Below are 27,932 nucleotides of genomic sequence, written 5' to 3' on the forward strand. Positions count from 1 at the left end.
GGGGCGATGGCGGGGATGGCGGCGGCGGTGGCGAAGGAGCGGGCGGCGGCGTTGGGCGCGGGGCGGCACGACCACGCCGTCCCCTACCTGGGCCAGGACTTCGGGGTGCTACGGCAGGAGTGCCTGCGGGAGGGGCGGCTCTTCCAGGACCCCTCCTTCCCCGCCGGCCCCACCGCCCTCGGCTACCGGGAGCTGGGGCCCAGCTCCTACAAGACTCAGGGTGTTGTCTGGCGCAGACCCACGGTAGGGCGGTGGCGGCGGGGGGGGGGGATCACGGGAGCATCATTCCGCGGCACCACCGCCCCTTTTCACCCCCCACCCCCCCTTAAATTGGCGTTGATTTAATTCTGCGGGGGCTGTGCGTGTGCTGTTCGCGGTCCCCCCTTCTGCCTCTCGGCCCGCCCCGAGGCGCGTTTCTCCGCGGCCCCGGGCTGGGTCCCGCTCCCGCAGCCCCCCCCCCCCCCCCCCCCCCCCCCCCGGCAGCCCCCAACGGGCTGCAAAGTCCCGGTGCGCCCGTTTTGTGAGGCCGCGGGCGCTCATAGCACTGGGGGTGTCCCTTCGCCCGGGGGCCGGGCTGGCAGGGTGGCCAGCGGGCTCCTTCTGGAAAACAAACAGCAAAAAAGCCCTTTGCCTCTCCGGCCTGGATGCTCCGTGCGGACCATCCGCTCGCTTTGGGTAGCGCTCGGGGCTGTCGCTTCGGGTAACTTTTTTCCTCGGCAGAGAGACAATGAGCTGACCGAGCTGACTGCCATGCGGAGGTTTCCTTCAGGAGCCCTCGCTCAGCCTGTGCCTCTGGCTACCGAAGCAGCCCTGCCTGGCCACGGGAGCCACCGGGCCAGATGGACACCGGGGTGCCCAGGCGTTTGTGAAAGACCCCGACATAGTCAGTGGTGGGGAGGTAATAGCGAAGTGGTGTGTGCACGCGTGTGAAAACGCCGTGGACCTCCTGGCACATACTGTGAAGTGAGGTGGCTGCCCACAAGCTTTGGTACCAGCTCCCATTCTCACCGTGCTTAGCGTGTCTGGTGCCCGCACTCATTCCTGACCTGCTCCATCTCTGTGGTGTTCATCTGCTGCGGTCAATTGCTTGTTTAAATTTGCTGCAAGCAGGGCCTTGTTCCCTCCCTGACCTGTGGATATATGTAACGCAAGGCTTGTTTTGTTCCCAGGAGCTGTGTTCCTGCCCCCAGTTCATAGCCAGTGGAGCCACTCGCACAGACATCTGCCAAGGGGCCTTAGGTAAGGCACAGGCACAAAGCTGAGTTTTCCTTGCAGGTGCTGCCTCAGGACACCACAGTTTATAGTAGACTGTAACTCACTCTCTAAATACATTGTTTTGCATCCTACCACCTCTCTTGGCATCAAATCAGATCTTTCTTGCCTTTCCTCGGCAGCTGCAGGTAGGGACCACATGTGTTTGGCTGCTGAGCACAGCCTTGATGCTTGCACCAGGCAGGGATGACACAGCCTGGTTTTCTGGTGGCTTTTCTAATCAGTACCACTTCCTTTCATGTCTGCATCCGTGTGCCTTGAGTAGCTTGACTAATTTCTGCCTTCACTGATTTCTGCCTTTAACAGTCTGCTTAGAAGAGCAATTGAATATGTAGTGGGGTGTTTCCCCAGTGGGAGAGAGAGATGCCGAGCCGGAGGGACCCCCTGAAACCTGGAAAGATGCAGTGCAGAAAAAACAAATTATACAGAGGGTTTCCCAGCTGCTCGCCAGCTTTCAAGGAAAACAAAACAGGTATTTCAGAAGGGATGGGCCAGCCTGTGAGCCCTCTGCTTTTCCCATGGCTGCCACTAAGTTTGTGCAGTGGGTCAGCTCTCCAGAGGAGCCCCGGGAGCTGCGAGGAAGCCCCAGGGGACAGTGGGAAGTGGGTGGCTTAACCTGGCTGTGCATGCCCAGGCATCTCCTGTCTCAAAGCCTCTCTCCTGCCTTGCCCACCAGAAGGGGTTTTAGGCGGGTGCCTCCGTGCCTCTCCTCCCAGAAGGCAGCGTGGAGGCTGGTGAGGAGGGCAGCTGTGGGGGTGTGAGAGAAAATAAGCTGAAGTGGAAGCGGTGAGGCTCCTGTTTATTCCATAACTGCAGGGAGAGGGTTTTAGATTGGACTGATAGCATGGTCGAGGGAAAGCTCTCCGTGGAGGTAAATGTGACTAATACGTGCCGTGAGTTGGGCTTTTGCAGCGGGGTTGGCAAAGGAACAAAGTTCTGCTTGTTTGCTTTTTATCAGCATAATATTTACTATGTTGTGGCTTCTTAGCTTCTAGTTCCGCTGCTGCTATTTATGTTTTCATGTCCAAAAATAATGGATAGGGAAGCTTATTTCACACGTTTTGTGCTTGTGTTTTCTTTCAGAAGTTATTCAGGTTGGTGCTTTAACTAGATACAATCTGTGTGAAAAGCCCTAACAATAAAAATTAGTTTGTGAATTTAGTTCTCCTCATGCCCCAATACAATTTGTGGCATGGATTAGACTCTCTTGTGTCATCAGTGAAGTCCCTGGCATGTCACTAGCTGCCTTCATGTCTTCTCTCTTTGCCTGATATCATGTCTCCCACCACGACTACTTTGGCATAAAGCATGTCGCAATGCTTAACAGATGTGCCAGACATCTGCCCTCTTTTTTTATTATTTATTTATTTATTTTTCCTTCCTATTGTGAAACTTCACAGCTAAGGACTAGTTCGATGTGAAATGACAGTTTATTGTAATGCTGTTTCAACCACTGGCACTCTGCTTAGATGCTCATTTCTGAAGGCACTTAGTTGCTTTCTGCCTTCTGCAGGCTTCCAGCTTTTCCATCCAGATGTTGTGGCAGCAAAAGCACTGTCATGAAAGATTTGTAACTTAGCAACAGCAACTCCACAACTTGAAAACTAATGCCAAATCTTGTTTTAAATTGAGGAAAGTATTTGCTGTCTTAATGGTCTTTGGACCAGTCAGATGTTCTCATGAGGTTATACGGTATCGCCAAAGGATATGAACTGACTCACAGCTTGTATTATTTTATCTCCTGAAACGGTATTTGAATAGAAGGTTGTTATTGTTCTTGTTTATATTACTGTTTTCACCATGACTAATTACTGCTGTGACTCGACCGCCTGTCTTATGAATCTGGGCAGGATTTTGGTACGGTGTGATAGTTTAGTGGTTGATTAAAAACTAGATGCTATTGATCTCTTCTGTGTATAGCAATTGCGTTACAAAGAGCCTGTACTGAATCTCTACTTTTTCACACAATGAGGCTAGCAGATGTGCTGTACAAATGCTTTTTTTTTTTTTGCCACTGCCTCATCTGACACAAGCGTTTCTATCAATAATTTGCTTAAGCTTCCATTTACTTGAACTTCGTGTGCCAACACTGATGTCCCATCACATTTTAGGATGTTACAGAGAAGATTGCACTGGAAGATGTCAAGTGCTCTTGGAAACCTGTACTTTTTATTATGTTGCTTTTTTCCGTAGGAAGCTTTTGTAGTCTTACTAATCTCCCAAAAGGCTTGATCACAAAGCAACAGACCTGTACCCACATGGTGTTTCATCACTGTTACTAAGCTGTTCAGAACATCTTGGAGTACTGCAGGGACAGATGAAGCATCCAAAGCACACACGCCCATCCCTGCTGCAGCGGGCTTCCCGGCAGGGGCTGTGTAACCAAACAGCTCAGCTAATGAGCAGTGGTGCAGATGTTTCTTTTAGCCCAGGAGTCTTTGGTCTGTGGGCCAGATGCAGCCTATAAATTTCTTTCGTTGTATTTGACCTGGACTATATGATACTGTAATGCATAAAAGGCGTAGCTGATCATCAGCGCAGAAAGGTTGTCCCCTTACCAAGGTTCTCCAGACACCAAAATTCTGCCCCTTGAGCTTTGGATTATCCTTTATTCTGTTTTTGTTGCTTGTTAGGAGAAGCTTTTAAAGGCGAGTATTTGGAGTTAGTTTTGCAGTATCAGATCTGAAGTTGATGATGGTATTTGGCTCAGAATAGCAGCACATGGGATGTGGTGACTCATTACAGCAGAGGGGAGGAACCAAAGCCACTGTGGAGAGGAAGCTTATTCACCCTTAACTGCCTGCTTTGGAGGGATGTCACCATGGTATCACAACACTGGGGTGTACACAGCACAGTATCTCTTATCTACTGTTTAGACACAGGGGTCTCCTCCTTAAAAATGTGTGGAAGAATAATGAATTGAATAGGATGAATTTAGAAAATGAGATGCATGGTTTTCCCACGCTGGCAACCGCTGTACTGTAAGTGGGTAGCCACAGCCTCATGTTTCTAACCAGAAAACTTCCTGGAGTCCCATGGTATTAATATAAATACATTCAGCCATTGATATAGTTGTTAATCTATAGCTATGAGTGTTTTAAAATAATGGTGTGTCTGTGATTGGCTTAATGTACATTTTTCCTTTGAGTCCATACTCTTACCTGGGCTGTGCAGTGACCAGAGGAGCTGCCTTTCACTTACAGCCCTCCAGATGCTTCATGGGGATGCTTTGCTTGTCTTTGCTCTCCAGAATGGCCAATTTTATGCCCTTATGGCTATTTATGCTTGCCTTGCATTTATGGTTTCTGTAATGTTCTTGTTCATAGCTGGAGATTAGGTAAATGCAGAGATGAATGTATAGAAATAAATAATAAAACATTGATAGCAACAAAAAGGAAGCATGACAGGAGAAAATAGTAATTCTTGTTAATATAAATAGACTCACAGCCTGATAATATTCCCTTTTCTGATAATTTTGTTCTGCCTATTGTACTGTGCATTTACAAAAATTCTCCATGATTAACCTTGCCTTGCTAACACTCCTTTCAAATTCTTCATATAAGTAACTGTCTGTTAGCCGCCTCTTGGACTTTCCATCTCTATCAAAGGAAAGTCACTGTCCAGAGCCTTACAAAAGTACCACCTCTTAAAGTTAAGACTATTTGGTTAAGACCCTGCTCAGACTTACTTAGCGCAGACTAAAACTCCAGGTATTATCACAAGATCTGTTCTCACCCAGGCTTTGAATTATCACGTCTACTTTTAGTGATGTCTGTTCAGCAAGGGAGAGATGATATCCTGACTGTTGAGCACTTTTAAATGTGGAAACTAAAGGGTGGTTGTTGGGGGTTGATGCAGGGTATATGCTGCATCTGCCTTTTAACCTCAAGAAGACCTTGCCCAGAGTTGTCCGAGTTAAGATCTATGTTTGTCTGACTCCAAATTCTCCTTAGAAACCAGTATAAAGTTCAACAAAGAGATTTTACAACAAAGCCTGCTGTTTCTTTCTCCTCATGTCTGCCTTGATGGGACAGCTAGAAAGTAAAGGAAACTCTTTTTAAACTCTGCTTATGGACTTAGAGTCCCCTGGGGGAAGTTTCTCTTCCTTGAACTTCAGTGCTTCTTATATACAGGGGAAATCTGACTCAAAGATGTATTATAGCATTAAAGGGTGTATGCTCTTAATCTAGATGCCTAAGCAGCTTCTTGACCAAGGCTTCATGAGCTACTGTGGTCATGTCAAGTTGTTCACTTATTCTTTCTGTGTTCTCTCTGCCTGCCCAGCCCCTGCCTTGTTTATGGAATAGAAATGCTAATATTTCTTTGGAGGGGTGGTGGGACAGCTATCCTCTGAGCCAGACTTGCTGCTGATCTAAATCATCACAGTTTTTCTGAGGGTAGTAACACCAGTGTCAAATGCTCTGGGGCTCTTTTGGAGCGATCGAGTTTGCCTGGTTGAGTAAGGCTGAGCAACGTGAACTCTGGTTTATGCTGCAGGTTGAGCAATAGAGAGGAAAAACACCTCCACAGCTGACTGTGAACAAGGGGCATAGGACATGCCTCGAGCTGTTTCCAGGCACCCAATAGAACATGCACAAAGTGCGTTCAGCTCTGCCTGCAGCTTTGTTGTAGAGGCCAAGAGCTGTATCCAGCTGTGCCTTAGGACTGGCACAGCAGTGCTGAGCAGACTGAGCTGCTCGCTCTCTGGGTTTGTCTAATTTAGTCTAAATGAGAGCATGGATCTGCCTGACCACGTGAAGGCATCCTAGTAGTCTAGGTAAGCATACCTGTATTGGCTTTAGTATAGGTCTGAGATGTCAGAGAGTTGCTTCGCTTCTGAGTTGTGCATGTCTGTCTGTAAAAGCCTTGCAGAGCATGGGATGTGTGCTGGGGTTGTTCTGCTGCTCAGACAGGCACCTGTCTGCAGCTTATCAGTTATTTGGCCTCTGTGCTGAGGTGAGACCGGTTAACCTATCAGTTTGTATATTTGTGACTTGTCTCATGCTTGTTCCCAGTGTTAAGGATGCTTTGAGACTGCTGTTTGTTAGAAATTAAAAGTCTCAGTAAGGCTTGCTAACTTGTCCCAGATGTGAATGATTGTTCCTGCTGGAGCAGGAACACAGTGGCACAGCAGGGAGAATGAAGATCCCTGCTCTTTTCCTTTTTCTTTTAGGATTTTGATGGTCTCAAACACCCAGTGGCTCCTGGGTGCTAGAAGCAGTATATCTGTCCGGGAGGCCAAGGGTTATCTGCCTATGTGCTGTGCTGGGGTGTTGATGGAGAGTGCTCAGCCTTCCTGCAGTGTGTGCTGGTCCAGTGCACATGTATATTTACATCCATCCCCTTCTCCCACAATGTCTCTGACATACAGTATTTCTACTGCCAAATACATAACAACCCACGGCTTTCTTAACCCAGAAGAGTCCTGTCACAAGCTGTGACCTCCTTTAACTCAGTAAGATACAGAAAGACTTGTTTGTCTGGGTTAATGAATTGACCTGTTGCGTGATGAGTGCCAGTGGGAGGAAAAACAAATTAAGGAGGAAGGAGTGGAGACAACATGATATTAATTCAGAGGTAGTATGGTATTAATTCAGCCTGACCCTGCAAGAGCCCCAGTCAAAGTGCCAGAGCTGTTCTCTAGCAGCAAGTTGTCCCTTGGACTTGAAGAACCCCAACTCTTGTTCAGAAACTACTTGTTTTGGAGACTTAATAAAAACTGGGATCCTCAGTACAAAAGGGATCTCTGGGCAGCCTCTCCCAAGTGATTACCGAGTTATCAGGTTTATTTGATAACTCCTTTGGTGAAAAAAAAAAAAAAAGAAAACCACAAAAATAACTTTGTGCAGGCAGGCTGTGTGTGGGAGAGCACAGATCTAAGCTGAACTGAAGTCCTGTTGTTGCCTTTTGACCAAAGGGTTTGTTTGCTGAGCCCTTTAACATCCTCCTCTATAAGGAGAATTGCTGTGAAGGTTAACTGCTAAAGCCCTCACACGCTGCGGGACAGAGGATCATGCTGTTAATTGTAGATTAGCCCGTCTAAAAATGTCTCTCAGTATCTTCTGACCCCAATCTCTTTCCCAGCCAGTGCCTTTGCTGTGCTTGGTGGTGCCTCTGAATGCACCATGGCATCAGAGGGTGCACAGCTCCCGGGGAAGAGGGTCTCAACGCTACAAAGGAGACTCTAAGAAGAGCCACCATTTTGCAGGGTGAGATGGCTGTGCTATGGCAGAGGAGGGAGGGGAACATCCTCATTGCTTCATAATCTGTCACGGGAGAATGGCGAGGTGACTTTCCTGTTTGAAGAACTTCTCTGACACGACAATTTCTCCATTGCAGTACAAGCAGCCAGAGGCAGGGCTGAAGGGAAAGTTTTATGTTCGGTTCTTCCCTTCTAGGTTATGAAATAGTAAAAGCATCTCAGGTTTTGAAATTATTCTGCAGTTTTACATCTTCCACCTTTCATGAGATGCAAAAAGGGCCATGGAACAAATGTCATTCATAGAGCTGCTGCTGGGGATCAGCTGTGAAAAGCGATGAGCAGCCTGGAGGGAGTTGCAGGTTGCCTGTGCTCCTTCTTGTGCTGAGTAGTGATGGATTTGGGCCTGAGGGTGGCCCTCAAGAGCTGCCTTATAGTTAACTCTCCTTGAGACTTTCTCTCATTTGAATCTCAGCTTCTCACCCGTGAGCTTTTGACCCTTTTCCTATAGGAGAGAGCTGGCTGTATAGAGACCGCTGCTTTGCTGGCTTGCCAGCAGCTGCAGCTGGTTCATGTTTCTTGAACCTGCAATCCTACACCTGCTGCAGGACCATTTTGGGGGATCTGATGTGTAATACCAAGTTTCCAGTGTTCACAAAGCAAGGCAACAGCAGATGTGGTAATGATAACAAGGAGTTTTGTGTTGGGTTGTGGGAGTCAGGGGATCAGCTGGGTCTTTAAATCTCTAATCACCTTGCTAATGGGCTGCAGGAGGCCCATGGCTGAGCAGAAAAGGTAACCACTGTTAAAGTGACACTGGTTTCTGAAAATAATTACAAAAAATAGAGGTAATGTTTATATAGTTGTGGTCTCCTCCTCCCTTTGCTTGGTGGGAGATGGTGTGGAAAAATACTATCCAGACAGCCTGGGCCCTGGGGCTCTGGTGTGCGGGCTCGGTGTACGTTGGCTCCTTCCCAGGAAGGGTGAAGAGGTGTGTGGGACTGGGGAACAGAGCCTGCCTTCAGACCTTTCCTGACTCTGGTGACTAGTGCCAGAGACAGATGTGGGCTAAACAGAGAGGCCTCTAGCCAGAGCCTCCAGAGATGTATAAGGTGAAAGGAGCTGGTAGGAGGCTGGCAAGAGACCTTAAAGGGAGCTCATCTGTAGGATAGGTCTCTGGATGGCAAGTCAACAGGCGTTTATTAAACATGAAGGAGGGTAAGGAAAACAGCCTGTGCTTGAGAAAACACTGGCCTTTTGAGGAGAAAGTGCACCCCTGAGTACCTGCATGTGCCCACAGGCCCTGATCTTCGCTTTTTCCCTGTGCTGCTTCCTAACCTGTAGACACTCCACTGAATATTAAGTTTTCTCTCAAATAGTCTCAACATGGATGATAATTGTAGTGGTAGATCATAAAAAGTCTGCTTTTACTTTTCTTTTTTTACTTTGGTCTTGAGGAAACGCAACACTTGCCTGGAAATGGTGGATATTTGTGTGCATACATTTGATCTGTTTTAGAGGTAAAGTGATGGGAGGGATCGTCTCTTCACAGCTGAAGTGATTATTGGTTATAATGCATAATCCCTATGCAGTATAAAAACTAAGGAGTCAAGTTTGAATAATAAATGGTGTCTTTTTTTTTCTCTTTTTTTTTTTTTTCACAGGGGACTGTTGGCTCTTGGCTGCTATTGCCTCTCTCACCCTGAATGAAGAAATTCTGGCCCGTGTTGTTCCCAAAGACCAGAGCTTCCAGGATAAATATGCAGGAATTTTCCATTTCCAGGTAGGTGGAAAACAGCCTTCCCCTCCAGTGCAGTTGTCCAGGAGCCAGTGTGGCTGTCTATGTCTCTGTGTCTGGTGTTTCCTGGAACACTCTGAGGGACTTCAAAGAGCCAGGCAAAAAAATGGAGACATCCAAGAAGGGTGGTGGTGGTGGAAGGAAGAAAACTGCTAACCAAAGAGCTGGGAGCAGGGGCTGTCTTTGTGGTCCTTCCTCCATCAGCAGATCCAGCTGAGGACGTGAATCCCTGAAGAGGGTGGGTGAAGCTGGCTGTGAGGGGGATTGCTTTTGCTCTAGGAAATCAGTGTTAGCAGATAAATGTCCTGGTGGCCTGAGTGCACAGCATGGGGTACTGATGAGGTGTTTGTGCTCTCTTTCCAGTTCTGGCAGTACGGGGAGTGGGTGGACGTTGTGGTGGACGACAGACTGCCCACCAAGAACGGGGAGCTGCTCTTCGTGCACTCAGCGGAAGGCAGCGAGTTCTGGAGCGCGCTGCTGGAGAAGGCCTACGCCAAGTGAGTCAAGGCCAGGCTTTCATCCTGCTCAAATCTCCCAATGCCTCTGATTCCCCATAGCATCCTCAATGGCACAGATACTATGCATTTCAAATGTCAGCCTAATTATTAGCCTTTACAACTTCTGGGGTATCCCACAATGGCTGCTTTAATAAAGCTTTTTTGACAGGTTCTTAAGACAAGTAGCCAAAAGTACTGGCTTTGTTGCTAGCCAAGAAAAATAGCCCTTGTGTCTCATGGCAAGGTTGTTCCTAGAGTGCTGTCTCCTGTCACCAGGGCCTGGGAAGCTCCTTTTCATGTGCTCTAGGCACCTGTGAGGGCTTGCAGCTGCAGTACTTCAGTGTGCAAAGCACGCCAGTCCACATGCCCAGGTCTCTGTTCGTGGTGAAAATGTTCAAAACCAAATTTCCAGTTTGGAGATGGTCAGGGAGGAATTCTGCTATCTGACATTACTATTTTCAGTTGGCTTAAGACATTGAACTAATTTATACCAGCTGAAAATCAGACTCATAATAGTTAAAGGGATTAAAAGACTGTGTGGAACTAGACAGGCAAATTGTTGGATCTTTATTTCTTTTAATACTATTTTTTCTTCAAATAGCATTCAAGATTTTTGTCATTGACGTGACTGAACCTGCAACCTGTATATATGATCATACAAGATTTTATGCCAGGCTTGCCAGTTACAGAGGTCTAAGAAGCAAAGCTGAATGGGGGGCATGTTCATAGGTGCTGTTGAAAGCAGAAATGCCGTGACTGTTGGCACAACTGAGTGCCTCTCTCCAAGAGAAGAGGAGAATAGGGAACCTGATGGTTGTGTGGGTGAGAAGAAGAAAATGTGGAGTCTGATGGCTCTGTGTGTGTGTCGTCTTTCGTGCAGGCTGAATGGATCATACGAGTCTCTCTCTGGTGGCACCACCACTGAAGGCTTCGAAGACTTCACTGGTGGAATTGCGGAATGGTATGAGCTGCAGAAGGCACCACCCAACCTCTTCAGAATCATTCAGAAGGCCCTTCAGAAAGGGTCTCTCCTTGGCTGCTCCATTGACGTGAGTTAGCGGGCTTATTGCTGGATGCTCAGCTTTTGCTGTGCATGTGGGCAGCTGCAGCATGAACCCATGGTTCATCTGCAGGAGGTGCACAAAGGGTGCTGGTCCCCTCTACCTATGGTTCTCTGCTCTACCTTGTTTGTGGAGAATTTGACCCAAGAGCATGACCAGTGCTCTTCTGGGGGGTTAGGTTGAAATGTGGACTTCATTAGTTCATGTGTAAAAGCTCGTTGTCTCCCTTGTGTTTCTTCCTCAAAACCTAGAGCTTTTGCTCTTTCATAGGTTCAAGGTAATGAATCATACAGGGAACTCATTAAGGGTCCTGATGTACATCTTTTTTCGTAAGAAAGCCTGTAGCTTGACAGCAGGTTGGTACGGGCTGAGTGAGTTTGGACAGAAAGCTGCTGCTAATGGCTCCTGTAGTCAGATGATCAGAGGTGGCAACCTCCGTCCTTGGTGTCGCCTGTTTGTCACACACATTGTACCAAAATGTTCCCAAAAAATCTGGGCTCTGTTCTTGAAGCAGGGAGGCTTGGACTGTTGGCAGGCCTTTAAAAGGCTTTATGGGAAAGCATGTCATCAAAAGCTGAACCTGCACAAGAAGGGAAAGAGGCACTTTGGCCCTGCCTGCAAAGATTCAGGATCATTTTTAGCCTTACTGAAATGAGTCGTATGTATTGTTGCTGTGATAATTACCCTAATCCCAAGTGAGATTACATCTTTGTTATGTCTAAAGGGAAGGTAAACTGTTTACAAAAACTCCATTCATAATATAAATTCAAATGTTTCCTCCCATTTTTCAAGTTAAATCAGAGTCACAGGAGAGGGAAGCTTCACAGCAGGAAAAGTACTTGGTTAATGTCAGCGTGCGACTTTGCAGCACTTTTGAGGCCTGTTTTACTCATTTGCAGTTACATAAGAATCTGGATTTTTGCTCCAGAATGATACAAATCTCTTGTTGGGGGTGGGGGAGAAAAAATATATTCCATTGTTGGTCAATGCTGACACTTTCTTTATTGTAAACTAATTATGAGTGAGTTTAGCTTTTGAAAGAATCCTGTAAAGTCTTTCCTTGTCTTCTGTGAGAGAAATAGGGACACAAAGGTTAAGCATTACATTGAGAGTGCACTGTGGGGCAGTAATAGGGCGTGAATTGACAGCAGGAATCCTGCCCGCTTGATCCCACTCTTTTTTTTAAGCTTCAAATATGCTTGTTTAAAGATCACATACTTTCTGAATTTGGGAAGGCAATGACAACCATACATTTCATAGAGGGTTAAGCACCATTACAGCAAGATGTCAAGCAGTAACTTTCTAGCAAGAAGACTTTTCTGCAGTATTTATAGGCCAGACTCCCCAAGTATTGTAGTGGCTGCAAAAAAGTGAGAGTGTGATATGCCTTCAGGTATGAATGGTATCCAAAGTGCAGCCTTTTCCCTTAGCCCTCTGCATGGCAGGTCCTAGGGTGTCAGTGCTGGGGAAAGGCAGGGGAACTTCCCACCCTGCTCTGGAGCTGGAGGAGGTGTTTTGATCTCAGAGCAAAGCAGTGGGGCTTGCTGGACCTGGGTGTGATCCCTGGTGATGGCTGGGCAGCCTCAGGCCAGTCACCTGCTGTGTTCCCCCTGGTCCTTTGAGAACAGGGAGTTCCTCGTGTGTATCCCCTTTTACAGTGTTTGGAGATGCACAAGAGAGGATGCACCTCACCAAGTGCTTGGAAGGCAGGAGGGAGCTTTGCTGCAGCGCAGGGCTTCTGGCACGCACCCTGTGCCACAAACGTGGGCCTCAGGGGCTCCAGCACCACCACACATGCTGCCGTCCCCTGTCCCCACTGTGTCACACAGGTCCCTCTCATTGTTTCTGTGCAACAGCTAAACCACCCCAGCAGCCTCCCAGTGAGATTAAAACTCCGTTGGACATGGAAGCTTTGCTCTGTTGGGGCCCTGGTGTGCAGGAAGCCACGCTCACCGACTTTTCTTTGCTCCTCCAGATCACCAGTGCGGCAGAGACAGAGGCAGTCACTTCGCAGAAGCTGGTGAAAGGACACGCGTACTCAGTCACCGGAGCAGAGGAGGTAGGTGCACTACTCCAAAGGGGTGAAATGCAGCAAGCTTTGCACATGGTCCTTCCCAGGCCACGGCAGCCACAAATTCATCTTCAATGTTGCAAATTCTTGAGTATCGCCCGTTCTGCTGAATCAGGTTTTGAGTCTTTTCTTTCTGAAGGAATACTGAATTAGGTGGTGTGTTTTGGATAAACACAAACTTGTCATCTTGGAGGTTTGACCAGAAAAAACCCTTTTTTTTTTTTTCCCCTAAGCATTGCTATTTCCCAGTGAGTGGGGCAGTGGGAAGCTCTGTGCAGAGAACACACTACCCTCTGCTGGTGGACCAGGCCCTTCAACGCATTTCTGTGTAGCAGGCAGCACTGTACCTTAAACGCGCAGCAAGATGTGAGAGAGACGTGTGCCAAGCAAAAAAAAAAAAAAAAATATTATTGTCCCTTAAATGCCTGCCAAACAGCTCCTTTCAAGCTGGGCATGGCGTTTGAATGCAAGGTGCCTGTCCAAGAGTAGGTGACTGGCAAAGGTAAGACATGTGAAAACAAAGGAAGAAGATCATGGCATCATGCCACATGTGTAATGGACTTCTGGTTACTTCACTGATAATTGTTTCTGAAATAATTTCTGAAACTTCAGAGTGAGATGTAGAGAGCCGCTGACATGCTGTGCTGAGACGGACGCTGCTAACGGGCAGGTTTATGTGTTTGTGTTTGGTGGTCCTCTCACAGCAAGAGCAGCGAAGAGGGAGTTTGACTTTAATTCATAAACAGGCATGAATTAGCCAAGCTTTTCCTCTGAAGGTATGTGCAGGCTTTGTAAGGACAGTTCGTCTTGGGCATCGGAGCATCATTTCTGGACTGTGTGCAATTTCCTGGGCTTTGGGCTCCAGAGGTGTGCCAGCTCCTTCCTCAAATTAGTGCCGTGTGTTCCCCATAAACACTGGGTGTTCCTACTGAAAATTCTGCAGCTTTGCTTGGCCTGGCCCCAGTGTGTGCAGAGATCAGCAGGTAACAAGCCAGGGCCTCGGCACAGTGCAAGGAGAGGCTGACACTGCTGCACTGTGGGGCATTCGTGTGGTCAGAGTGGTCATGGGCACGCTGACTACCCCATCTCTTGTAACAGGCTTATCTTTATATAGAGAGAGGGGGGAAAAAAAACATTTGAATGTGTAAAGGCAGTTTATACACAGATGACAACTTTAGAGAAATATCCCCCTTGTACCTGCTTTTTGGCAGTCTTGTAGCAGCTTTACTTTCCCTGTGCTTGAAGTCCTGTCAGAGGTAATTTTTTTAGTGGCACAAAACAGACATTTTGGTTATTATGAGCTTTGATATGTGCATGCTATAAACCTTCTCTGGGCAAGCTTGGGTGCATGGAGCTCATTCAAAATGGGTTTGACTTTCATGGCTTTTGGACTAGATGATGTGTGTTTGTGTATATACGTACACTTTAGTGTTTGTGTAGCACTGAGATACTTACTTTGTTGTGTCCTTTAATTCCCATAGAAAAGGTGAAAGGGAGCACAGTGCTGAGTACCCACGTCCCTGGGTAACTCCGTACAATTCTGATCCCATCAGGTGAACTTCCGAGGAACAATGCAGAAGCTGATCAGAATCCGAAATCCTTGGGGGGAAGTGGAGTGGACTGGAAAATGGAATGATAAGTGAGTTGATGGCTTGCACATTGCCCGTAAGCTTTTACTGCAGACGTTGGTGGTTCCTACAAACCTCTGTAGTTTCTGCTTCTTTAACCGCCCAGGCTCAGTGGTGAGCTACTGAAAACTTTCTTTCTAAAAGGGCTTTAAAAATTCATTTCTGCTGTTAGCAATGAAAGCTGGAGTTTACTTGTTTCTGTGGCTGGGCAGTAATTGTTCTGGGTCTTCCTTTTTCTAAAATGAAGCTCTGTCTCAGTCAAGGCATTAGCACTTTCTGCAAGTAAGTTTTTTCTGATCCTTGCCTTGGATATTTAAGAAGTGAAGTGTTGAATATCACAGGTCCCTGTATTTTAATTCTGCTGTGGTTTGAGAGCCCTGGAGCTGCTACCAGCTAGATATTGTGGAGTACTGCAATCACGTGGAGCTGTAAGAAAGCATAATCATTGAGCCAGACCAGCTACATCAGGATTTAACCTTTATTCTACCCTATAGTTGTTGTGGGGTTGTCTTTCAGCTGCCCAAACTGGAGTGGCATTGACCCTGAGGTGCGGGAGCGGCTGACCAGGAGGCATGAAGATGGGGAATTTTGGTAAGTAGCACAGGCTGACGGGAATGTCTTCTCTGCTATTTTTCACACAAAGTAATCTCTCCCAGTATGTTCTCCAAGATGAGTGAGCAATTTCACCCCAAATCCTAGTACTAAATCACAGTGGGAGAGAGGGAGGATAGACAAGGTTATTGTATAGAAAACCCGTCTGTCCTAAGGAGACGTTGCCTGTGGCATTGCCTCCCACAGGATGGCGTTCAACGACTTCCTGAGACACTACTCCCGCCTGGAGATCTGCAACCTGACTCCAGACACCCTGGCAAGTGACAGGTACAAGAAGTGGAGCCTGCTGAAGCTGGATGGGAACTGGAGGCGAGGAGCCACTGCAGGGGGCTGCAGGAATTACCCAAGTAAGAGTGTGTGGCCAGCACTGTGATGGAGGAAACCCTTTATACTCATCCACTTGTACTTTCTCTGGGCACTTCTTCTGGGAGCTGGTTTGGGGTGGTCTGTGGAAGAGGAGGATGTACCTGGGATATCCAGGACTGACGTCCAAAAAGTGCAAGTGTTTGGGAAGCGTGGCTCCCTGGTAAGGGTATAGTTGTGGTTGTCAAGGCTGAGGAGGGGAGTGTTTTAGTTTTTCCTTCTCTCAGCTCGTTTTGGAAGGCAGAGCCGTATCTGTCGTAGCGGACGTGTATGTATCGGCACAGTTGCTTTCAAAGAAGCCTCTAAGCAGTTTACATAAATCCACTTCCTAGACACTTTCTGGACAAATCCACAGTATTTAATCAAGCTGGAGGAAGAAGATGAGGATCCTGATGATCCTGAGGGGGGCTGTACTTTCCTCATTGGCCTGATTCAGAAGCACCGGCGGAAGCAGAGGAAGATGGGAGAGGACATGCATACCATCGGCTTTGCAATTTATGAGGTGAGTAAGGCAGTACAGGTGCATGGGAGGAAGAGGAAAACTTGCCCTATAAATGAGGTAGTGCAATCCTCAGACCAGGCTTTCTACCAAAACTCAGCTGGGTTGAGCTGGACACCAGCCGCAGTGAGGAAAAGTCCACTTAGATGTTTAAAAAATTATCCTCCATCAAAACAGTGGTCAAGCAGAGGGACAGGTACCCAGAGAGATGATGGAATCTGCATGCCTGGAGATATTCAGACCTAGACTGGACAACGTCCTGAGCAACCTCATCTAACTTTAGTATTGGCTTGCTTTGAGTAGGGGGTTGAGCAGGATGACCTACAGTGGCTGCTTCTCACCTTTAATATCCTGTACTTCTAAATGAAGGAGCAGAAGAAGTATTTAAAAAAACAAAAATTAAAAGTGCAGAAATCCAGCCTGACCTTCACTTGCGGTGAAAAACAGTGCAGCCGTGTTAGGGACATGACCCTAGCTAGGACACCTGTTCTAGCTTGGGGGGTGTGAACCCAGCAGCAGACCCAGCCAAAACACCTGTAAAACTCCTTCTGCTGAGTGAAGGGTCAGAGACATGTCTATGGTAACTCCTTAAGCCGGACATTTTGTTCAGAGCTGCAAAGCAACAGTGCTTAACTGGCAGTGAAAATAGGGCTAATGGTCTTTCTTGTGGGTTGCTCTGTAACTGTAGGCAGTATGTGTGACTGCTTGCTTTCTCGGTATCCCAGCTTTGGAGAAGCAAGTCAAAGAATCTGGTCACCATAGGCAAATAAGGCTTAAAGCAAAGCTAGGCCCCCTGAACCCGTAAGGAAACAGAAAACTGCATTATTGTCTTGCTCAGTCCCTGCCTCCTCTCCTGATGGTGGGGAGGTTGGGGGGTGAAAGAGAAGGTGGGAAGAAATAGTAGAGAAACTGAGTCTACAAAAAATATCACAGTGGGCCACAGGGTAGAGGGTCAGCAGGAAACCACAACCAGCCTGGCTGTGTCTGTGCCAGGCTGTGCCCACGCTGCCCTGGGTGAGCCTTATCTGCCTCCAGGATGGAGCTGGGAGCTGAGCCAGCGGTCAGCGTTGGGTGGTGTGGGCTCAGCATTCACCTTTCCCCCTTGAACTGAGTGTGGATGTACCCACTAACCAACAATGGTGTGGCCATTCAACAATCAAGTAACTCTCTCCTTTTCTCCTTGCAGGTGCCCCCAGAGGTATGTAGCATGCATTGGTGGTCAAGGTGCAGACTTGGGGCTGAACAGCTTGTGGGAAGAAACGGTTCAGAGGATCCTCCTTCACTGCAGGACAACACTGACTGTGCAGAGCCTAAACTTAGAGGCCATTTATTGTGGAAGGGGCCTTGAGCCCGTGTTGCATTTTCAGAGCATCTTGGGTTGGGATAAGAGCTCTCTGTACTGCAGAAACTCACCAATGCTGCTCTTCCATGGGTCTTCTCCCAGCCCAGACCCATAACCGCTCCCCCAGAGTACAGCTGCTTTTCTCAGGTTTGCACAGAGTTCATGTCTGACACACAACTAATATTCCTAGTGGGTGTTCAGTTTCATCTCCCTAAGTACCGTCATTATTGGTTTCTCTCTGTTTCTACCTGCAGGTAGCTAATAGCATGCCCTGGGGATCAGAGAGGGGTGTCAACCAAGTGATGCCTATGCAGTAGGAGGCAGGGCTGCAGATGCCTCCGGGCTGTTGCTCCTCAGAGGAAGGAGTGAGGTTGAGCAAAATGCCGGGGTAACCTCATTACAGGGCTTGCTGTACCTGCAAGGGTGCATGCGAAGCAGCCAGGGCACCTTGCAGCTCCTGAGGCTATGCTCAGACCAGCTGCTGTTCATCTAAAACGTGGTTTCATCAGGACAGGAAATGGTGCTGCCAGTTAATTAAATTTCTTGTGTACCTTTGGAATGCCTTAGCAGTACTCTGTCAGCCACTCAACTCTCACTCTAGTGGTCCAAAGACCTGATTTCCATGAAAATGAGACTCTAGCTGCAGTCCCAAGACTTTTCCCCAAAAGGTGGAATTTTATCTCCCACCATGGCAGCGGGTCTGACAGGTTTTGCATTCTTAAAAATCCAGGAGGACAGGAAGGGGGAGGTTTCTGAACCATGCACATTCCTGCTGTTTGCTTCTAGAACTGAGCTAGCCCACCTGTAAGACCCTGTGCAGAAGGGTTTGTTTGAAGATGTTACACTCCAAATACCCTTTTATAATGCGTAATGTTTATTTTATTCTTGTAGCCCTCCATAGGCGGGCTCTCTGCCTCGAGGCAGCCTGACCTCAGAGGCAGAACTGAGCTGCAGTCCCCTGGTGACACCAGCTCTGGGGACCAGGGGGACATGGGTTGTAAGCCATTTCACTTTAAAGAAAAATAGTTGGTGGAAGAGTTTGCCATGCGTCTTCACACACTGTTCATCATCTGCAAAACATAAGCATGACCTGAATGGTTTATTGAGATGATCTGCAAAATACATTTGCAGTTGCAGCTCAGGAGCATTGTAGTGGGATGCACCCACCCCCTTTCTCTTACCTCTCAGTTCTGTTGAACAGACATCTTTTTTTGTCCATACATAGCTAATTGTCATATCTATTATATTTTTAATTTGTAAATGCAAATACATGCAAACTGTGGGGTTTTTTTTCTTTTTCTTTGCTTTTCATAAGTTTTCAGGCCAGACAAACATTCATCTGAGCAAAAACTTTTTCCTGACCAACAAAGCAAGAGAAAAATCAAACACCTTTATCAACCTCCGAGAAGTGCTGAACAGGTTCAAGCTCCCTGCGGGAGAATATATCGTCGTGCCCTCAACCTTTGAACCCAACAAGAATGGGGATTTCTGTCTGCGAGTCTTCTCTGAAAAAAACGCAGACTCCACGTATGTATCTTTCTTGTAACCACGTAAGAGCGGCGTGGGTGTATGGGCAATCTCTGGTCCCTCTCACAGGTGTTGAAGGATGAGGCAGCCCAGGGCTGGGGTACATCAGCTTCCCGCAGGGAGCAGGAGGGGGGATGCACAACTGCCCTACGTGGATGCAGTCGTGGGGGTTCTTGTTTGTCCCATTTTCCCCGTGTGCAACTGAGGAAAGTTTGAGTAAACTTAGCAGGAAGGAATGGTGGAAGAAAAATAATAATAATATACAAGTATTATTGTATTGGTTTTGTTGTTATTATGACCAGTCCTACCTGGGCAGACATTTTTTGTTACTGGGCTGTAGGCAGATGGTGCCACAGCACAGGTTGGCCTGTGGAGAGAAGAAAGCCCCAGAGAGCAGCAGGCGGGGCTCCCCACTTGGGAGACAGAAATGCATGTGCTTTCAGCTCTGGGAACACGCTGATCACAACAATTGATCTCACACCTTTGAGATCAGGCTGGAAAAAAACTCAAAATACTTGCTCAACCAAATGATTCCTTCACTAAAATTAAAATGGGTTTTAATGGAACTGGCTCAAATCATACTTAGCTGTGAAGTTGTGAAAAAATTTAGACACATCACATCTCAAAGAGCAGCTGGGCTAAGGCCTTGGGAAGGGATGTGGGATCTTTCATATTGAGTTCCCTATTTCAAAGCAGGCAAAAACCTTTCTACTATTCTGTAATCTTTTGTTGCATGTTTCTGTAGCGGTGAGAAAATTGGACGTCAGTTGTGTGAAGGCACGTTTAGCTTTTGATGGGCCCTTAGCAGTGCTTATGAAACACTTCTCCCATTCTGGCATGTCCAAATGACTTTAAGGGACTTGCTTTTTTCTGTTCTAAAGGAAGAAAGAAAAGGAAAAAAAGTGACTAGATAAAGTTTGATTTACACCCAAGAGCCTCTCCTGGGCTAAGGTCTGTCTGTAGGCAGTGGCACTAAGTGACCCAAAGGGTTATATCTGACCCAAAATCCTGTCTGTGGCTCTGCGGGATGCAGTAATGTTTTGAAACTCTTGTTGCAGAGCTGGCAAAATACTGCTTTCACTGGTGGTAGGCAGCGTCTGTGGCTGATTATTCCAGTAACTTTTGAACACTCCTCATTATTCCCATAATGTAAAGAATCTCTCTTTAACTGAAACTCAAAGGAAGGGCATCAGAAAAGTGACTTGTTTTGGTTTTAATATTGATTTCTTTATCTTTCTAGGGTTATAGATGATGAAATTGAGGCCAATTTTGAAGAGGTATATCTTAAATGTTTTAAATGGAGACGATTTTGTCATAAATAAGTGGGGTTGGAGTGCCTGTTCCCTGTGCAGGGCAGTGTTTTTCTATAAGCATTGATAAGAGACATCATCCCGCTTTGGAAACAGATTTCTCAGTATCCATAGTTGAATGTCCAGCTAATGAAAACATCATAAGCAATAATGGAAACCTGTGTTGTCCTTTATCCAGAGTGGTGAGCTTGGGCTTCCCAGGTAGAGGAGATCAGGTACTCTCTGCAGAGGTAACTGGAGCCATGGGAAATTCCCTCTGCCCTCCAGGAATCCAGGAGTGCAGCCCTTTAGCCATAGGAGTGGTTTTGCATGTGATGTTGTTTCCATGAGTCAGTAGTGGCTCACCATATGTTTAGTCTTGGTGAAGCTGGGGATATTTTGCCTACTAATGCATCTTACGTCTCTGTAATTTCTTTTGTTTTTTTCCTTTTTTTGCAAGATGAGAACTTAGGTTTTGCTTTCTTTAGATGAAGACAGCTAGTCCAACAGTAGTAGTAGCAGCAGCAACAGTGAAGTTCTGAATTTTGTAGTGATTTTTTTAATAAAATTAAAAAAAATATATATTTTTTTTTTTTAGTAAAAGCCATTGCAAAAGTTCTTAATTCCTGCAGTGTTTGCAATGCCAGCATTTTGAGGCACCCCTGAAACTAAAACTGATAAAAATCAAAGTGAAAGCACTCTCTCTGTACCTTGAACTTTGCCATTTAAATTGTGTTTTACTAGGGGCAAGGAAAGGCATTAGTCCATCTCGGGCAGAAAAGTTCTTCCTTTCCATATTTTCTGTTTCTCTCTTCTAGACCGAGATCAGTGAAGATGACATTGAACCCAGCTTTAAAAAGCTTTTTGGACAGCTAGCAGGAAGTGTGAGTGTTTTTCTGTTAACATCTTACTGGTAACAGGGGTGAGTGGGTAAGAGGGATGCCTCCCCCAGGATGGAGTTTAATTCTTGTGCTGAGTCAGATCTCAAGCATGTGCATAATTGTGCATGCAAAAATCTGTGTAGTCTGCTACAATGGATTTGTGAGTGCTCCTGGAGGACAATCTTCACTGTCTTTGAACTGCAGGCTTGACTTTCATCTCCGCAGGTCCCTAATTCTGTCCTTTGGGCAGAGCATTTGGTGGAGTTGCATGGGTCCCTGTGGGGGATGATGAGGGCTGGCCTGTGCCTCCTTCCCAGGCTGCTCTCACCTGCCCGAGGGCTCGGGCAGACCCCACAGCCCTGTGTGCTAATGCCTGGAAATTGGTAATGCTCCTGGGAGCTGGGGAGAGCTTACCACTTGTGTTTCCATCCAAGGCAAACAAACTCCAAGGGATGTTCGAACTTGGCCACTCGCCCAAAGGAGTCAGAGGCTGCTTATGAGATGGTGTCTGCAGCTCACAGTGAAAAACTTGTTTTTCTATTTTCCGCAGGATGCAGAGATCTCCGCCTTTGAACTGCGCAGCATCTTGAACAAAATCATGGCTAAACGTAAGTACCTTCCTCCAACTGCAGCTTCAGTTGGCCACCAACAGGTTTCCAGCATGGCCGTGAGAGCACAGAGCGCACCACTGACCTGGGCAGTCAAAACCCTGGGCCCTGCCCCAGACCTGCAGCTTGGCTCTCCATAGGGCCATGGCCATGTGCTATCTCTGCTTCTTCAGGGGGCTGCAGAAGTGCTGGGGCTGTGCCTGCACTGAAGGTGTGTTTCACAGGACACGTGCTTTGGCAGGGCACATATGGGTGCCTTTTATCCCAGCATCTGCTACTGGGAATTGGCTGCTGGGAAGATGGAGAGATTTGATTGATAATAATCAAGAGAAGGTATTGCTGCTACTTTAGTTTTGAACCACTCAGGATTCAAGCAGTAGCCCAGCTAATGGTCTGGGGTGTCCCTGAGGAGGAAGAGAAACTGAAACTCTGGTTGTCTTTTTCTGTGAAGTGATTCAGAGCTTGGCTCTGCATTATTTTCCTTTCCATTAAATGGTGCTCGAGAAATAAGTGCTTGGAGAAATAGTGTCTCTTTAATTTCCAAAGTGAAATCTCAGCCAGGTAGCCAGGACTGTGTTGTATGTCTGTGTGCACCCATCAGTTAGCAATGGTGTATTGCTGGTACTGAGCTTGATTTGATGTTCTTCTCTTGCATGAAGCTACCTACCACTGACCTCCATGTGTCAGAAGTCCATGTTGTCCACAGAAGTCCATCCTTGTCTTTGCAGGCAGACAATAGGGCAGGAAAGCTTTATCTCTGTCTCTTCTAGCACACCTACAAACCAGACTAACTGGGCTGTTTGCTTGGGGAAACATCACAGCTAACTTTCACCCTAAGCCTCTTTGTCATTTGCAAAGGAAGCTGCCGATGACCTGGAAGCAAATAAGGGCTGATGTGTATACACTGGTTACAAAGCTCATGAGCTTTAGGAAGGTGCTGTGGTACAGTATGCAATGATAATCCTGTCTTTTGCTCTTTCTTTGCAGGCCAAGATATTAAATCTGATGGCTTTAGTATTGAGACATGCAAAATAATGGTTGACCTGTTAGATGTATCCTTTAAGGCTGTTCTTACTCTTCCGCCTGTGCTGAAGTAGGTGAGCTGCCTTTGCAGTGGTGGGTCCATACTGATGTACTAATGACTCCTGAGGTGGAGAAGCTGGTTTTACCCTGTTTCCCCTGAATAAAATTGGTAGCCCTTGCCATTACTGCTGACTGTGACACATCCATTCTCTCAGGCAGCAGGGAAAATCCATTATCAGACAGGATGATCTGCTTTGAAGACTTCCCAGCTGCTGCGTGCTCTCAGTGTGGTGTGGGCAGCCTCAGCTGTAGAGTTTGAACACGCACATCTGGGTGCACTTCACTGCTCTGTTATCTGTCTGGAGTTGGTAAGAGCATCATAAAGCCACAAGGAGTTAGCAAATAGAAAATGAGGGAAACAGATACAGGAAGCAGAGAGTATGCTGGATTTTAGGAGCTTTTACTCCTAAGAATAAGGGCAGAAGTGTAGGATGAAGGATCAAGTCTAAGAATAGTTGTGTGTTCAGCTTCTCTGTGCAGTGGGAGTTGAATTGCATAGTTAGAAAAAGGGAAAGTTACCAAAACAAAATAATCCTCTGCTATAATTTGGTGTAAAATATGGCAGTCCGTAGGGACTCCTTAGCAGTTTTTGGGAGCCATGCCATGACCAGATTCTTTTGTTAGCTGCTTGTGCAAGAACTGAAATCCTCCAAATAGCAGGCTTGGTTGTGTCTTTTCCTGTTTATAATCCAGACTTAGGACTCATGCTCCTGTAACTGCAGGTGTTGAACCAACTACACAGAATGAAATGGCATCATCTTGGCTGTTCTATACATGTATTGAAAAGACAGAGAGCTGCTAAAGGAGGAGCAGAAAGAGCTGGTGAACTGACCACAGTTTAAATGAGTCCATCATCTTATTGATTTTAAAAAGACATCTCGGACAACAATTGTCTATTCAACAGGATGAGTCCTTCAGAGAGGAATTGCATCCTTTTCTTAATTGCAATTACTATTTTTTTAAAGTATTAAGTCACAACTGCCCATGTAAGTAAACCCAGCACAGGGAGGAGAAACCCCTTTTCCTTCCCTCCAAAGAGATTCCCTTAACTCAAAGAAGAACGATGGGAGTGGTAAACTGGGTCTGAAGGAGTTTCACACCCTCTGGACAAAGATTCAAAAATACCAGGTAAGATTCAGCCTTTTTGGGAGAACGTGCAATCAAATGTAGACTGCTTAGTCTCATACAATGTGTAGAGTCACGCTTCCCCAAGTGGGGACTCTCCCTTCAGCCCACAGTGCATTTGTGTCCTCAGTCCCCCAGGTTTTGTCCCTTGGAGTCCAGGGGTGTGTGACTGCTTGTCCTTCGGGCGCTTGGGTGAAAGGCTGAAGGAGAGGCTGCCTCTCTTCCTGCCTTACTCTCAGAGGGATTTCTGTGTTTATTTTAACTCATGTACAAATACGTTTACCCTTCCCACTTAACAGTGCGAGTTTGGTGTCAGTCTTGCCACATTGGCAGTGATAGTGCCATTTTGCATGGGTGTTTTCTCTAGTTTTTTATTGGCTCTGGCTGCTGCATTAAATTGACTTACTTTCTAAAGCCACTTTTAGATGAACTCGGAGATAAGTAACTAGTCCTTCAGACCAACACTGCAAATGCTCCTAAGTAAGTGCAGGCTGCATTTAAGAATGTTTGACTTCTGACAAAAACCAAAACACACTCTGAATTATTGACAAGTTTTGACTTTGGGTTTTGTGTTCTGCAGAAAATTTACAGGGAAATTGATGTGGATCGATCCGGTACCATGAATTCATATGAGATGAGGAGAGCACTGGAAACAGCAGGTATTGATACTGGTCTGTCTCTTTTTAGGATTATATCAGTTTCAAGCTAGGTTGATAGATGCTCACTAGTCTCCTGTATATCACTTGTAAGCTGAAAAATCCTGTGTTCCCAGACACAGGAAAGGCCTCTGTTTAATCTAGACACTCATCCTGGGCTCTTGTCTTTGTGTAGCAGTGTCTTGGCACACAGGCACACTAAAAGCATCTCAAAGGAGTGACAGGTTTGCAGTTACTTTCTTTAATGACCAACTTTTGGAGAAGCACAAATAACTGCAACATTCTGGTCTCGTAACAGTGTACTGTTGTCTTTCAATGAGTCTCTCCGGGTATATGTGGGTTTGGTATAAGCCAGTATAACTGGGATACTGTGACCTGGGGAATGGAAGAAGTGGCTTGACCAAGGGGTGATGCTCACAGGAGCGTTAAAAGAAGAGTCACTTTGCTACTGTAACTACTGAAAAGCAAATCTGAATTATGATGGTGAGTGAGGGGCATATCACAGGGCTATACGATCCCAAATCAACTTACTGATCTTCTGGGGCCATCTTAATGTCCGCATTTGGGCTCTCTGGAGCTTTCACCTCCTGTCAGCACATAAGATGAGGCAGCATTTCTTTTTGTCCCAAAGTTTAGATGCTCTTTGGAAATAGAGACCCATTTGCCCACAGAAAGCCACTGCTTCATCTTGGGTCTCAGTGGGCCAAGTCTGGCAGCCACCTCGTCACCCAGGGAAGGACCACGAGCTGGAGCAATTGGCCGTGTCACGTGGGAAACAGTAGTACAGGTGTGAGAGCACATGCAGCAGGAAGAACACACGTGACCTAGTCACAGCTCTGAATCACTCCAAGTACAGAGGGGGTTGTTGGGAGTTTCCAAAATGGAATAAATATTCTTAACATTTGAGAATTTAACCAAAAGTAGCTAACTGAATTTCTGGCAGTGTGTAAGGTTGGGGTTTTTTGTTGGTTGGAGCTTTTTGCATATTTTTTCTTTCACCTCTCTCTTAAATCCTTGACATTGTATTTCTAGGGTTCAAACTGAACTGTCGGTTACATCAAATCATTGTGGCTCGTTTTGCTGATGAAGACCTCATCATTGACTTTGATAACTTTGTCCGGTGTTTGATTCGACTGGAAACCTTGTTCAGTGAGTACATGCTTAATAACCAGACAGACTCTTTGCTTTGTGTTTTCAAGTCCAGGATAATTTATTCAGAAAACTTTGTACTTGAATCAAAGCAACTTCAAAGCTGAGCTATAAATCCAGCAACCCAATCTGCACACTCCTCCTAGATGTAGGAATCAGCCTTTTAGGCCAGGCTGCTGAACTGGAGCCAGACAGTCTTCCATGCAAACAACTAAATGTTGATTTAAAACCAAAAATCAATCTAAACACTTATAGATTGACAAATAATGTTAATATTACAGACTGAACCATTAAAAATGTTCAGTCTCATTCTTGCACATGAGCATGCAATGACTTTAGAGTGGCCCTTTCTGGTTTGGCGTGCATACCATTGTCATAAACTTCAGAATCTGGGACTACATTTCTTTTTGATCCTGAAGCACAAGGAAGGGGAAGGCCTTCCAATTAGTTCCCATATTCATCTTTGTCTGTCATCTCTTTGTTACCACAGAAATGTTTAGAAAACTGGACACTGAGAAGACTGGAACAATAGAATTGAACCTCATTAATGTAAGTTCATTTAGCTCTAAAATATTTGTTGTCTTCTTTTTTTGAGGCGGGGGGAAGGAAGGCATTAACAGTTGAGACTGTCCTGTTCCATTCTGACTGATATGGCTGGTTATATGTATTCACATATATGCTGGATTTATATAGCTTGTCCATTTATAAGCAGCCTTAAGAAAGGTTACCCTTTTTTAAAATGTACCTATGTCACACTGTATTCTCTAACAAGCAGGCCGGGTTACTTGAGCCTGATGCCACTTACATACCAGCCAAAATTACTGCCAGTATGCAGGCTCCTTTCCTGTCTTTTCTGTCAACAGGGTAAAATGTAGGTGCAGTAGTGACTCATGGTGTTGACCACATGTGCCCTGTAGAAAGGACTAAGGAGAAAACCACTCTCCTACACGTGTTCAGCTTGCTTATTACCTGAACATAACTTATTTCTGGACCTACATGGGGAATGTAAAAATCATCCCAAAACTCTTCTGAGTTAAACGAGATGATACAAATTTAAATCGTTCAGAAAAGATCCTAAAATTATTTCTGTAACAATAGGCTTTCTTCATGCTACAGGTATTCTTACTAAACTTAACCTTGGGCCATTTTCTTCTCTCTCATTATAGTGGCTGTGCTTTACTGTCATTTGAGCCACTGCCATCAGCTCAGGAGAACTCAAAAAGAGCAACATGACTAGGTGAAGATAATCAAGCAAACATACAAGCAACATCCTAACATGAATGTGCCTTAACTTTTATGCATGGCAGATTTTGCACACAGTTATAAAGAGAAAAGTGTTCTACTTCAACAGAAGAATCTGTAACCTCATTTTTATGGGTCTGACAGTCTTTACTACTATATATCCTTTGTACAAAAGCTTTAATTTAGTATAAATCCTCAGTGCAACCCTTGAAAATACTGCTTTGCTAATAGCTGTGTGTTTAAGGTGTTTTACATGACTTGTGGAAGAAAGCTCATTATAGCTTGACAGTCTGGTTTAATAAGTGCTTTTTGAGTAACAGCTCCATTCCAGCCTGCGTATCTGAAACTAGAAAAGGGATGGTATTGCATGTGCCTGAATACAGGTGTTTAGGTAAGGTAGGGGTCCCTTAGATGCTTTCTGTCAGTATTATTCTGGTTAAATATTTGTTGAAGAGTTTGAGTAGCAAGTACATGTTTAGTCAAACTGAAGGACAAGTCTGACCATTGATGTGCCTGTAGCAGGAGGCTGTTGGCAACCAGACTCTTCTGAAAGCAAGCCTATGCTCTCAGGTGGAATCTTGATTTCCTGCATCTTATTTATCTTCCTTTGAAATACAAGAAAGTATTTAAATAAAAACAGTAGAAATAAAGTTTGCAGGACTGTTATTCCTTCTACAAGTAAGCAATAGATCATTAACAGAGCAGCTGCAGAGCTTTCCTTGTCAGGAACAGAGTATGTTGCCTCTTAAAGGGGAAAAATGGCATTCCAGAGCTGACTAGGCACTGACAGGCACTCTGGCTGTGTGTCAGTTAATGAAATGCTAGATAGTCTGATACTTTAAAAGATTAATGCTTGAAAAACTTCAAGGTTTCCAGGAAAGGTACTTGATACTATATACCCCATACACAACCTATTAAAATCATGAGGCTGTGAACACAAGCGGATTTCAGCTTCCAGGAGTTCTGACTTACTTAAGCTTGCCCACCTGAGGAATTGTGTCCCCCCCTTTGTACAAGTTCTTGTATTTAT

The 27,932-nt window shown here is 45.9% G+C and overlaps 1 protein-coding gene across 1 annotated transcript; it reads left to right on the forward strand.

The window, feature by feature from the left end:
* On the forward strand, nt 1–27,553 carry LOC141941309 (calpain-2 catalytic subunit). Its single transcript, XM_074863816.1, has 20 exons — nt 1–243; nt 1,170–1,239; nt 9,136–9,254; nt 9,633–9,766; nt 10,647–10,815; nt 12,803–12,886; nt 14,452–14,537; nt 15,043–15,117; nt 15,325–15,485; nt 15,834–16,015; nt 18,658–18,869; nt 20,110–20,146; nt 20,977–21,042; nt 21,590–21,647; nt 22,635–22,699; nt 23,790–23,858; nt 24,436–24,514; nt 25,544–25,660; nt 26,151–26,209; nt 26,827–27,553. The coding sequence occupies exons 1-20, from the start codon at nt 7–9 to the stop codon at nt 26,848–26,850; spliced, it is 2,103 nt and encodes a 700-aa protein (XP_074719917.1). The 5' UTR covers nt 1–6; the 3' UTR covers nt 26,851–27,553.
* The last annotated feature ends 379 nt before the right edge of the window (nt 27,554–27,932 follow it).

Source organism: Strix uralensis, chromosome 3 (assembly GCF_047716275.1).
Source record: "Strix uralensis isolate ZFMK-TIS-50842 chromosome 3, bStrUra1, whole genome shotgun sequence".
Classification (NCBI taxonomy): Eukaryota; Metazoa; Chordata; class Aves; order Strigiformes; family Strigidae; genus Strix; species Strix uralensis.